This window comes from Acartia tonsa, chromosome 3 (assembly GCF_053477335.1).
Source record: "Acartia tonsa isolate MP-2025a chromosome 3, ASM5347733v1, whole genome shotgun sequence".
Classification (NCBI taxonomy): domain Eukaryota; kingdom Metazoa; phylum Arthropoda; class Copepoda; order Calanoida; family Acartiidae; genus Acartia; species Acartia tonsa.
Window position 1 is genome coordinate 14034298 of NC_137262.1, and position 14615 is coordinate 14048912.

The 14615-nt window shown below is 31.7% G+C and overlaps 1 protein-coding gene across 1 annotated transcript; it reads right to left on the reverse strand.

The window, feature by feature from the left end:
* Positions 1-614: 614 nt before the first annotated feature.
* LOC145315115 (uncharacterized) lies at positions 615-14388 on the reverse strand. Its single transcript, XM_080155155.1, has 10 exons — positions 14284-14388; positions 11420-11508; positions 6172-6249; positions 5303-5498; positions 4789-4982; positions 4294-4342; positions 3494-3592; positions 3063-3176; positions 1505-1558; positions 615-1408 (listed from the first exon to the last, which is right to left on the reverse strand). Exons 1-10 carry the CDS (start codon positions 14357-14359, stop codon positions 735-737), a joined length of 1623 nt encoding a protein of 540 aa, XP_080011281.1. The 5' UTR covers positions 14360-14388; the 3' UTR covers positions 615-734.
* Between the last annotated feature and the right edge of the window lie 227 nt (positions 14389-14615).

Here is a 14615-nt window from a genome sequence, read left to right on the forward strand (position 1 = left end):
TCTAAAAAGCTTTATATGGAAGTCTTGAGAGCTTTTTGTTTTTTTTCTCTCCTACAATTCTCCAGCTAAAAGGTTTTGTCTCCGAATTTGAAATATTTTATTTGTGTAATTTGTTTAGTGCAAATGGAAATATTTATCTTGTGCTACATTTTTGTACAATATGGTTTCATCACAATTTAAATCAGCAGCTTAGCTTGCATTTAAGATGACATTGCTTGCAGCAAAGCTACTCTACAATTTTATGTAATGATTATTTAGTCTGTGCGTCGGTGAAGCAATTGTTGGCTACAATTGTATATAAAAATCCTTGGCAAAAAATACTTTTTTTAACAAGATAACAAAAATAATAACTTTTTTATAAAATTGCTAAATGTTATGTTTTGAAAGCATCATAAAATAGTTCATAAAGATAAATAACATGTATTTAAATTTCAATATGTATATTATGTATATTTTAAACAATACTATAAAACACTTTTCATAGAAAGTGAATCACAAAATATGTATGTATATCTTTCTTTTCAAAAACAATCCTAAATCTATAGACAATTTTAAACTTTTCAGCATTGTAGCCAGCTACTCGTAATATTAAGTTTTTTTTCATGTAATTCATCATCTTTTTAAAAACTTTTAGATATGATAATCATTTAATTTTCCTAGTTAAAAAAACACTATATGATATTAACAATTGAATTTTCTGCTAAAGACCACTTTCTTGTGTAAGTTTAGCTCTGCTATTTTGAATGATTTTCATCCTTGTTATTATTATTTACATTTTCTAAAGCATTATTTCCATTGGCTTGACTGGGCAAAACCATGACAACTTCACAAAACTTTGTGTCAACAGGACTGTCTCTTTTATCTTTCAAATGTCTAGAAGAGCTGTCCAGATTAGATTTATCAATTGTTTGTACATCTGGTAGCTTTGTACTTTGTGCAGGTAGTAACATTGGTTTAGTTATGTTTTGAGCATTTAAAGAAGGGTGACTTGGACTAAAAATCTCCTCATTTCTAGAATCTGAGGCATCACACTTGTTTCGCGCGCTTTTTTGTCCATTAACCCGGGAAAAACCTGGTTGGCTTTGGATGTCAGGTGGTTTTGAGCAATTATATTCACTATTTTCTTTACAAATTATGTAACTTTTATCACCTAATAAGTCTTTGTTTGCTAACAGTCTGGAACTCAAAGCCGCGTCTGATAACTTTAAATTACTAGGACTTAAAGATTTTGATGTTGGCAAAGCATTTGATGTGTTGGCTATCGATGGATTTATATCTATTGAATTTGTTGCTATAGGAATATTTAGATATTTATTAGTTTTTGTGTCTGTTCCATAGGGGAAAGAGTGTGGACTTGATATTGTGGACAATTTTAGTGTATTCGGACTTCTTGCTGGCACTGGAGTATCTAAAAATAAAAAGCTATAAACACTTCAACTTTAAAATTGTCTATTATAAATTAAAAGACGTCAAACTGAATTACATTTTATATTATTTTTTGTACCTGTCTTAATATTTTCTACAAAGTCTACTTGAACACTAGGGGCATTGTTCACCTCTAAAAAAAACAATCAATGATATAGAAAATCTTATGACATATTTAGTTAATATAATGTTTTAGAAGAAAGGTCCTTGCTATGCGCAGCTGCACTCAGCCGTGCAGATTTTAAAAGCCACACACTCACCCTCGCAGCTTTAAATAATTTTCAGTTGTAGCCATTACATATACTTTCTCTCTAGCATATTATTTTTTCTTGATTCATTGCATATATGTTAGCCTTTTTAATAGGGTTAGAAAGCTGCTTTTTGGTGAACAATGCAAGATTGATGGTGTTATTGTTAATGCAAGCACAAAATGCCGCGTAAATGCCACAGGTCGCGCATTCCTTGGCCGGCATTTCGCGCCATTTTTTTGTGAGAGAAAAGTGCATTAATGCGCACGACTTAGTTTTTTTGATGGTGTGCATGATTATTATCACATTTTTTTAAGTGATAGAAAATCAGATTCAAATTTATGTCAAATTTCGTTAAAGTGGCCTCGCTCCTAGATTTAAAAGTAAAAGGGCTACACTGTAAAGCATAATTAAAAATAGTTAAAAATTTAGTCTGATAACATTTTATATTTCTAAATATTTGTTCTAACAAGAAATCATATATCAGGCTAGCTCTCAATATCCTTGGAATAATGAATCTAATAAAAGCTATAAGTTTTGCAATTTGTAATGTCCAGTTTGATTTGTTTGTGTAAGTTATGATGTTATATTATTTTTCTCTCCCATTCACATGGTAATACAGTCAACACTAGTACAGTCAAGACTATATCATAGGGAAGGTTACTATATTTAAAAAAAATATGTTTTGAGTACCCTTCAAGATTTTTAGAATTGATGAAGATTTGGTAGACAATTTTTAAAAACTTTTCTATATGGTATAAAATATAATTTTTTATAGTATAAACCAAGGGCTTCAAACCTCTTTTAGTGTGGTAAAATGAGTGTTTTTTTACGTCTATGGTATAAACCTTTATATTTTCCCTGGAGTTGTTTGATATTTTTAAATCTGAATCTAAAATATATTTTAAATTGATGACCCAAACTTTTTTTACAGAACGAGTTTCATGGGCTACACTTTGATATTGTAACAATTGTGTGTTTCTATTTTATCCTTCTTTCTACAGATAGACTTTTTCAAATTTATTCCTTTATTATCATATTTCATTTTATTTGTAGATTATTAAGTTTTATTAAATTATTCCAAATATAATTTCTCAAATATACAACAAATAAAACAAGGTCAATTATATACCAAAGAGGCGAAGTAATAGCTGAAAAGAATTGGATGGAAAGAGAACATTAGAGCTGTTTAGTTATTATTGATTATTACATTTTCTGTAGATTTTTTTTCAGCAAGATGTTTAATTTATATCTTTTACATATGTCAATAAACAAGAAAGGTGTCAATTTATCTCATCTATGGGTCATTTTTAACGTTTCAAATTTATAAACGGCTGAAATGTATAGAAAGAAATATTTACGAAGTACTTTTAAAAAAATTTCCTGTACCTGTATGTAATTTATCAGAAATATTGGCATTATCTGGATGAATTTGTGTGGCGAAAACTGCTCTACAACACAGAAAGTTCGCAGGGTAGATGCACATCAGGATTCGCAGTATAGCTAAAAGCAAGAATAGTATTTTTATCATTTACAGGGACATCAAAAGATATGAGACTCAATAAAATTATTTTGCAGCTAATCTTTAACTAGTCAAAAATAAAAAAAAATACTTTACTTATAATCCTATTATATAAAGCAGTAAGGATGAAAATTGCTTGGTTGAATTTTGCAGGGAAATATGTCTTGGAGTGGTTTTATGCTATTTTTTCTGATCTACCCTAAGATATTTAAGGCAATATTTTTTTGTTAGAATGACAAATCTCTGTCTAATTTAATTATATTGCAAATTTAAAATTAATAATGAAAAATATATTTACCAAAGAATGCTCCAAGGACGACTAAGATAGGTCCAACTAACTTCAACTGAATTGTATGGAACCCCTTCTCACCAAGACCAACGCATGTTATTATAAAACCTAAAAATGAAAAATTCTGTCTGAAAGCTGTCTATAATACGATCCGTTAAATAACTATCTAAAATTTGATCTTGACACGTTATATAGGTATATTTCTAAAGATTATATTTTATTTAAAATATAGATAGTTTTTTTTTATCCTTTATTACTTATTGTCTTTGAAAGAAAAAGAATTTACGTTCCTTATTTGTTATCATGCTTGTTTTTGCAACATTTTTGGCAAAACTGTTTTGTGACGCAAAATTGTAAACATTTAACTTTCGTGTGTGGGTTCCATTTTTGGCCCCGCATATGAATAATTGAATTTGGGTAGGCTGGGGCGATTTTGTTCATTTCATCTCTTTTCCCAAAAATGATTAGTGGTAAGTGTTTTTGCAAAGAGTTATAGATAAACACGATTGTTTAAAGTAGCATAAATTAATTTGTTGTGAAGGATAATAATTCTGGATGAAAACTTATTGAAAAAAAATCCAGTGGTGGATTCCTTTCATATCTTTATCACATCATTTTAAAATTCATGTTGCAAGTTTTTACATAGTATGTTTTATGAAATATTTTAATTATCAAATAATTGAAAAATTATTACAAGATAGAAATTTTACCCTTTTGGACCGTTCTACTTCAGAAATTTTAATGAATTATTCTTGTAAGTCAAACAAAGGCACCAGTCTACCCTAATTTATGTTTTGTACTTTGTTTACCTATACATAAAAGTCCTAAGCCAAGATAAAGATAGAAGTTTTCGCCAACCTAAAATACAATCATTTTTTTTAAAAATACATTTAAAGATCATAGTTAGTATTTTACTATTAATTATGACATTTAAAAAAAATCAGTTAACAATTAGGAAACGTATAATTTTCTTTTTAAATGCATAGCATTTCTATAAGTATGCACAACCCCTTTATCCCCTTTCCTGCCAAGAGGAATGGTGTATACCTCTATTAGACTATATACTATTATAGAACCCTGAAGAACCCTTAGAGTATACCCTATTAAAGGATTATTCAACACACTTCCTATCTTTTACACTTCAAATTTCATAGAACCGAAAATTAAATCATTATTTCTCTCTCTTACTTTCTCTCTATCTGTGTTAATCAGTTATGAGTCTATGATCGTTTTCAGTCTTGTTTCCGAACAATCCTAATGAATGCTAAACATGTTTTCTATTTCAGACAGTTTTTTAATAATACCTTTTCATCTTGTTTTTCTTCTGAATCTTTAACCTCATTATTATTTGTTTCTCTGAGCACATTTCCTGCCATATCCTTGGACAAATAATTTTGTTCTCCAACCTCTCTGATTGTTAATGTATCACTACCGACTGTTTTATTGAGCTGACCGACACCTGCTCCTGCTTGTGTCAGTTGACCCGCAAGGATATCGCCTGAAGTTAATATTAATATAATATAATCAGGATACAGAAAGAACCGTTTATTTAATTATTAATGGATGTGTCTGTCTGTACCAAAAAATCTGGGCTGTTTAATTAAATCTTGACGTAGAAGTCCTTTAACATTTTGGTGGTGGGTAGGTCATAGATGAAATTAACCCCCTCTCCAAAAACTTTAAGGTTTTAAATGTTTCATTTACAGGAAACAATAAATGTTCATTAAAGTAAAAGCAAATTACATCAATTTGAATTTGACATAGTTTACAATTTGAAGAATTTTTCTGGAAGTGTTTTTTATTGTTTTTATTCCTTACCTGAATTCCAAGAAGGTTCACCCCTACTTGTATATATCATAGCACCATCGGAGGGGTAAATACTTCCGTCATACGTGTCCCTGGCTCTACAGTGGTGTTGGTGGGAGGAAGGCGGGAGTGTAGCAGGCTTGTCTATTATTGCTATGGTGTCACCGGATGAGTTTGTACTTGAGGATCCTTTGTTCTTGTTTGTTAACTGTGAAAATTAATCATTTTAAAAAGTAGTAGTATATGTTTTTAGTGTCCGTTAAAATTTCGCTAACCACTGAACTGATAGAATTCGAATCATTGAAAGAAAACGAAGTAGTGGGTTTCTTTGTATTTTCACAGTAGCTTTTTATAGGTAAATGTTAATTATTGCCCCGCAGGGTTAAGAAATTGGCTCCGCAGGGTTAGAGCCCCCCCGAAGGTGCTAGAAATAGGAGGAAAGCTACTGTGAAAAAACGACGAAACCCGCTACTTAGTTTTTTTTCATGATCCGATTTTTCTATATTAGTGAAGTTTCATATAGCTCCAAGGATGGTTTTAGAATAATTTACCTTGGAATTGCAGTCTTTAAGTCGTTTTTATTCATTTTTATTTCTCCTTACTTCCTCTCAATTATAAAGAGCAACACAACACGTCATACTGGATACGTACCCCCTGCTGCAATGTCTGGCATGTGACACTTATGGTGAGAGTACGGTTAATGCCATTGCATAATAATAGAAGCAACTCAATACCAGTTAGGACTTCCAGACAAAGATCATGTTAAAAGGGTTTATTGTCTCTTTGATGTTGCATCCCATCACAAGTGGTTGATTTTTCCTTGGGTCTTGAAATCAGAGTTGAATCCTGGACCAACGAGTTAAATAACAAGGTATCTTTACCTTCGCTATTTCCATTTGTCGTTTTCTATTTAGAAGTGCTCTTGCTGATCCTTGTTTGCTCATCTGAGCACTCTTGGCCTAAAATAATCATAAATTTTTAGTAATTATAAGAAGTTAAAAAATAGATTAATTCAACATTATCTATATAAACTTATTTCTTGAGTAAGGTTTCGTGATTTTAAGAAGGATAATATATATCTTGAAAATTACTATTAAAATTGCTTTATACAGAGAAAATAAAATTTAAAGTGATTTCAAACCAAAACAAATTGGAAAAGGTTACTTTTAAATCATACTATTTAGCTCAATCTAATTAGCAGGGGTCGGCAGCCGGAGAAGCAATCAGTCGAGTAGCTTAGAGAAGCCTTTAAAATCAGCTGCGCGGCTTATCAGCCACCCAATTAGCCTCAGCCTTAGTTCAGCCGCGCGGCTTACTGAAAAAGAAGCCAAAAACACTTTTAGCCGCGCGGCTGCCTGTTGCTGACTGAGACCTAAAGTGGCTGAATGCGGCTGAGGCTTCAAGTGGCTTAAGCCGTGCGGCTGCGACTAAGGCTGAGGCTTATTGGGTGTATGAGAAAACCGCACGGCTGATTTTTTTAGGCTTCTCTAAGCCGCGCGGGTAATGTAGGCTGCGGCTGCCGACCCCTGCTAATTATGTCTATATTACATTATACTAAAAAAGATGAACTAATACCAACCATGGGAAATATACCAAGAAACAAATTTAAATCTCCCATGTTTGTTGGTAAAAAATATATCATCTTCCGTAGTTTTTAAGAGGAACATTTTTAAATAGTTATAATTTACATTTATGGTATGGCTTAAAAATTGATTAATATCCGCTGGATTAAAACCGGTTCTGTACTATTGAAAATTCATTTATAGAAACTCGGGGCTGACAAAACTGATTTAAATCCTACAATTTTTACTTTTAATATCCGCGGAAAGCTGTCTATTATACGGTGCAAGAAATAACTATTACCCAATTTTGACATTGTTTTGAAACCTTTATTATTATTTGGATTGGTCAGGTAAGATGAAATCAAAATATTATCTTCTCTCTCTGGGTGAGTCAGAGCAAAGGAGCGGGATATGTTTTCATAATAACACAATCAAAAAAGGTAAAAAAAATCAAAGATATCCCAATTTAAAAGTAATAAGGTTTTTTTTGAATTGTTGAAGCTTTACATGTCCAGTGTTTTAGGAATTAACTTTTTTTCTAATTGAAATCTAGACATGGTTTTATGCTATTTTACTGTTCTCCCTGACCTACTTTATAGGGACGCAACCCTTAGTTCTAACCTTAATCTAACCTAAAGTAAAATAGGCAACAATAAAGTTTTTTTTTAACAAGATTGTTTATCGTTTACATACGATTTGTAGGAAAACCACCCTAGATTTGACTAAAAGTATTGGGATTATGGGAAAAAATAAAAGGAAGAGAAAAATAGATTGATTTAATCTGTGGTCTTTATTCTTATATAAAGGTAACAGGATGTCTTTCTGTGTGTCTGTCTGTCCATACCAAAGGATCTCTATAACCACTGGACCGATATGGTTCTTCTTTACAATGTAGTTTCTCAATGTCCTGGGAGGGTACCTCTACCATCCCAAAAGAAATCGCTGTGTTTTTTACTTTCTCTAAAACTAAATTAAAAGTAGTTGGGGGGTGGGGCTGTGGGCTGTGGGCTGTGGCTCTAGGGGCGTATTTGCAATTCTGGATATTGTGATTACAGTAATTAATGTCTATAATAGTTATCTTAATCCTAGTTGAAGTAGTATAAAAGTGCGTACAGAGATGATTTATATCCGCACTGGGTAAGTACAAGAAAAGGACACTCATATATACTCTAGATAACAGCACATCATAATAGTTATTTATAAGCTTTCAGTATAGCTGAGAACCGTTTCTAATCCAGCGGATAAACCGGTTTCGAAGCCATACTGGCAAAAAGAAATAAATATAATGCCAATTTTTTTATATGTTCTTTTCTAGATACAAGATAAGAAGACCTGCCTCTTTACACGTAAATTTATGAAGGTATACCTATTAGTTTTATTTCCAATACGTTTTATAAACAGGTTATATACTGGTGAAAATTGAGAAAAATATAAAAATAGTTTCTTGGCCTTTTTGGATTAATTGAAAAAGTTGTCCAAAACTTGTAAAAGCCCTGTGATTAAATTTGAGAATTCTGAGGTGGATTCTTATAAAACATTTTGGCTCACTGGCACACTAAATCAGTGAGGCTCGCAGTGAGGCAAAATTATCCCCACCTAATTTTTAGCGAGCCTCACTGATTTAGTGAGGTAGTGAGCCAAAAAGTTTTTTAAGAATCCACCTCAGTTTGTATAATACAATAATTCATCCGCGCAGAGTGTCTCTTTAGGTAATATGATGTAGTGATAAATTGACTTGTTATTAGGTCTCTCTAATTGTTTTCCAAGTAACATTTATCTTACATCTCATAAACACTTTTTATTTATAAATGTTCTATTTTTATAACAGACACAAGAAGAAACATTCACTTATGGTATTAATATTTTTATTGGTTGGATTTTATAGAAAATTATTATTGTTTCAATTTAATGTTTTGTTAGGGGCGTGTGAGTGAAAGGTGTAGCAAGGTGTCAACACCTCCAAAAATAAGAAAACTGGAATGACTACATTTCAACAACAAACAATTTAGATAAAATCTTTCAGTAGCGCAGCAGTGGTAATATAATAATCAGTTTAAAAAAGTACAATTTTTTTTTCATTTTGTCAAAAAGTTATCTGATTGAGTTCCTATTAGATATGACGCTATATTTAATTTTTTTCAAGGACGTTACAAAACACTAGGTATTGTGGCATGGATTATAGAGAAGCTTTACTCCTCTCTACTATTATTATAAACAGACAGCTAAATAGGATAATAACTGGAAGGGGGAGCTGTCATGATATTTCAAGCTGCGGCTTGCAAATAAATATATGCAAAGCTAAAGGGGCTAGTTGGTATTTGAATCTTGCATAGCTAGGTTCACCCCCTGTAGCTGTAGGCTCGAGTCCCTAGGTGCGGACGCCACAGTTACTTTATAAATCCAAACCAGGATAATTATACATTTATCAGTTATATAATATTGCTTATTTTATCATTTGTGTATTCAATAAAGTTGATCAACCAAAATAAAGTGAAGTTATTTGATGGTAAAAATAGCGAGTCTTCTCTATAATTAGCTATTGTCTGCTATACGTCCATAATACAGTATATTAGTTGTACCTTTTACTCCCCTGTAACTGACAGATAATCTCTTAATTTCACCTATATGTAAACTAACAAACTTTTTGAGAATTTCAGCCAAATCAAAATACATTTTAATATTATTATATGCCCAGTTATATTAAAGTATCTAGATACGCTACCAAATACAACGCTTATGGTTTTCTATAAAAGCTAAGAAACATAATTTATGTAATATAAATAAGAGACAAAAATAATACACGAGGAAAAAATTATATTCGAAAACAATTATCATATATGATGTATGTAATTGTGCCTTTATGTGTATAAAAGATAAAGATTTACATATAAAGAATAGACTGGCACAAAATATGAAAAAAAAACATTTAGGTACAGTCCCTTTCGTAGCAACGCCTCTGAAGGGGAGTTTCATCGTGTTTTAACAGTAGCTTTTGATAGGTTATTTTAGGTAAGGTTAGGTGATTGCCCCGCAGGGTTTTAGCCAACATAGGAGACAATCTACTGTGAAAATACAACGAAACGCCCCTTAAGAGGCGTTCTCACGAAAGGGACTATACCCAAACTTATTAGATAGATTTTTCAATGAAATGACCAATTGTCAAAGTTCTATTTGTGTTAATTTTTTGAGAATTAAATTTTTTAGAATTATTTTTTTTGAGCCAGGCTAACATAAATATTCTGTGATAGTTGTGTATGAAAGTTTGGTAATTGTTGATTGATGTAACATTGTATCTTCTCATTGTTTATATTGTTCATGATATTATCATCATTTATAGCCCTAACTTTTATCACTTATACTTGTTATTCTTACTTTTGTGGTAGATTAGTTATGACTGATGCAAAGCTTATATTTCCATGTCCCTTCTCTTTTATACATCTTAAATGTTTGTTTATATAAGGACTCAAATCTCATTTTTGATGATATATAACATAGTTAACCTAATACATAATGTAGTAAGCTTTGATGTGTGTTCGTATTGCTAACCAATGAACTCTGATAGAGTTTTCCATTTCAGAAAATCTTTACATAGCTCCTGCGCTAGACTTTGGCTACTTTTTGTCCATAGAGATAAAAATAAAAGAGAGGAATCGAAGCAACTAGAAGACGAAAATAGGCAGTGGGCCCAGGGGCAAAATTCTATTGCTATTCCACCACTTTTCAAATGGGAGGATTACAAAATTAATATGTAAAGTTTTAATAATTAGAATATAATATTTAAATTATAAATAAAAAGAAAATTTTGTTATTAAATATAAAAGATACTAAAATAACAACATCTAAAAAATATTTTTTTTTTACTTTTTACTTTTAGATATTGTTGTTTTAATGTTTTAATTAAAAATTACAAAGAATTTATTTTTATTTAAAAGAATTTGTGCATGAAAGATGAATCCTTTCATTTCTGAAAAGGGGGAAATTTTTTTCATAATAAACATTCAGCTGATTCTGACCGCCCACGGCTGTTTGCTAAATATCGCTTTTCTTTTTATTCACATTATTATTTATGATTGACATACAAAAAGCCCTGGGCGGCTTTTGATTTTCGTCTGCTAAATTTTCTTTAAAAAATTAGGGATGGGGAAGTAGTATTTTACCATGAAAAGGGGGTGAGTATTCATCCTGTTATCCTTTTTCCTTATGTTTTTGTCTAAATTAAAGTCTTGGGATTTCCTTCACAATAGATTAGAGAGCCAATAGCTTAGCTACTATAAAAGAAATAAATGGTATTAATCCAAAAAGTTTTTTTTAAAAAGGAGGTTTAGAAAATTGTCGAAAAACATTTTGATATGGACATTTTGTCAGATAATACAATTTGGCGTAGTTACTGAAATTTTTTGAAAAGATTATAATTGTTCGACAGAAAAGGCCGATTGGTTGTCAACACTCTCCTAAAATACCAAATTGGTAAGAATACCTTTTCTTTTTTCATCCCTTTAAGAAACCCCCACCCCCTTGCAAATATCTGTGCAAGACAAATTTAGATAAATCTTTAATCTATATTCACCTGGTTTTTGGTACTGATGTAGTTTCTGTATTTTATGTAGGGAACTTCGTTCGGGTCAAATCTCGGCCCAAAAGGTTTTATATAGTAGGCTAAATAATATAAAATCAAATTTTCATTTTAGATTTGATTTGATGGTATTTGTCTTGAGGTCCTGATTATGAAGAATACTAAATATCTGTCAAGACATTATCCTATTTTATAAAGTAGTAAGGTTTTTTGTCTGGAGCTTATGATTTCAAGTTCTCATTGTTAGGAAAGCTTCACATAGATCCCGGGATGGTATTCGGCTATTTAATCTTTAGATATAAGCCTTAGGATGGATTTAGACTATTTTTAACCTCTTACTTCCCCCCCCCTCCCCCTTTGACCTTGATGCTAAGTAGGCAGCCGCTAGTCATCTATATACTCTTTTAAAAATTATTTTTGTATTTCTTTATGCAAAATTTGATGATATCTTAATTCTCATTAAATGCTGATATAATTGTAGTGCAAGTCTTGAAACTGTCTTCTCCCCCAAAAGTTAAAGCAATAAAATGATTTTTATCATTTTTGCAAGGATATGTAAATGGTCGATAAATTTATAATTTAAATGTATAGTTATGTATTCGGTAGCTTTAAACAGAACATAATGGGGATGGGGGAGGGAAGAAAGTAAGGGGTGTACAACAATTCAACCCCCTTCCTAAAATTTTCTGGTGTGTAAATGATAGGAGAAGAAATGACAAAAATCCTCTCAAATTGAGGCCTTCAAACTTTTGATAAAAGTCATTAATGGTGAATTGCTTGAGCTGTAATGGCACGGGGTTGGGGTTGGGGGGAGGGGGAGGGAATGGCAGGGGCTTATGTCTGTATTTTAAATTTATATATTAGGGTTGATACAATTATTTTAAAATATGATAAAGAAAAGAGGAAATAAAATGTTAATTTAACTTTGTTTCTTTTAACAAATCAGAAAACAAAAAAAACTGCTTATATAAAGTAAGAAAATGTCTCTCTGTTTCTGTCTGTAGCTTCATATTTAGCTAGCTAGGCTTGTTTTTTACAGTAAGGGTCCAAGGGAGGTTTATGACTATTTTGGAGGAGGATAACACTACCCTCCCAAGAGAAGTCGTTCCTTATTGAATCCTCCGTTTTTTCCTGAAGTACCTATAAGAAGACTTTATGGCGAAGCCGCTATTAAAAAAATATAGTGAATTACCAAATTTATCATTAAACCTAATCAAGCCTGATCTGAATCTTCCCTAAATGTTGGGTTATTGCTTACTGCTGTTTTGGAGATCTTACTGGATGTTTGCTATCATACACATACAGACACCCCATCAATCCTTATACTAAAGTAACAGAATGTCTGTTTGTGTGTCTGTGTGTTTGTTTGTACCAAAGGATCTCGCTAACCGCTGAACCGATCGGGTTCTCCTTAACAGGGTAGCTTCTCATAGGTCCCTGGAAGGTTTATAACTATTTTCTTGGGGGATGGGACACCCCTAACCCCCCCAAAAAATGAAAAATCACCCCACCCCCCAAAAAAAATTTAATTTTTTTCTAACTAAAATAAAAATGGGGGGAGGGGAAACTTTTTTTCCACCCCCCAAATTTTTTTTTTTAACTTTTTCTTTTAAATCTAAAATAAGATATTGGGTTTCTAAATTCGATTCCCTTCTCCTCAAGTGCCCCTAGAGGCCTCTAAGGGGAGTGGCCGCTATTTTATAAATAAAATAATAGGATGAGGCGTTTATAAATATAAAAATGAAAATTTACAAAATCCTTGACAAATTTTCGTCACAATTAAAAGATCGTAAAGTTTTCTTTTTATCTTCTTTTCTTAGATACTGTACTGGAGTTCAGGGATATACAGGATAAGACAATGGCCGACAATTGATGTATATCCCCAATTATGATACACTGAATTACCCCTTCTGCAGATTACAATTAGTGGTTGAAACGTTTGGACACTCAACTTAATAAACCAACGATTCAAAGTTGTATAATAGTCCCCAAAGTCATTGAGCCAACAAATAAGAAAACGTTATTATAATACGTTGGGGACTAGTGTAATAAACAGGCCAATGTCCCCTCTCTCCCTGACTGGAGTATTCCAGAGGGGATAATATATACACATATCATACAGGATTATTTCATTTAAACTTTACCCATTTTGTAATAAAACAATTATAAATTACATCATGTTTTAGAAGAAATGTTTGTTGATTTTTTTATGTTATGTCAGTTTATGATTATATGAGATGTATTAGTTTATTAAAATTACTAGCGGCTGCGCCCCTAGAATCTAGAAGTTAGGGCAGAAAAGCCTAAAAATAGCCTAAAACCATCTCTGGACATATGTGAAACGGGATTAGCTAAATCGGTTCTGTAATTATCAAAACCCTAAGCTACATACAAAAAAACCTTACTACTTTATATAAAAGTATTGTTAAAATGATTTGTCTTATTCCTTGTTTTAAAAGCAACAATTAAATCGCCATGGACAATTTTGGGTTCTTATAAAGATTTTATATTCTAAAAAAGAATAGCAGAATTATATAAAAGGGGGGAGAATTATACCCCCCCCCCCCTTCCCTCTCCATCCATATAATTCATACTAGATTCAAATCTTGATGACTTTTAGAATGTTATTAGATGTACTACTGTCAAACGCTTTGCTTTAGTCAAATTGCCCCAATGACCCTAATTTTAAACATAAAAAAACGAAATGGTACGGAGCATCCCTAACCCCCCCCCCCCCCCTCTTGGAGTAAAGCCCATAGAAGCTTAAGGCAAAGCCTTTTTATGGTAGGTTCTAGTATGTACAAAAAACAGTAAATTTATAAAAATTTCGATTGATTGTTTAAAATCTGATTTTATTCCTGAGAAGTCGTCGTCTTTGTCTCGTTCTCTGCGTTCCCTATCCCGTTTAGCCCGGACTGCTGCTGAACCAAACATTATATAATATTCTATACACAGGCATATAGATATCTGAAATATATACAAATATTATACAATATTCTATACACATCCATATATATATCTGAAATATATACAAATATTACCTAATATTCTATACACATGCATATATATATCTGAAATATATACAAATATTATACAATATTCTATACACAGGCATATAGATATCTGAAATATATATAAATATTATATAATATTCTATACACAGGCATATAGATATCTGAAATATATACAA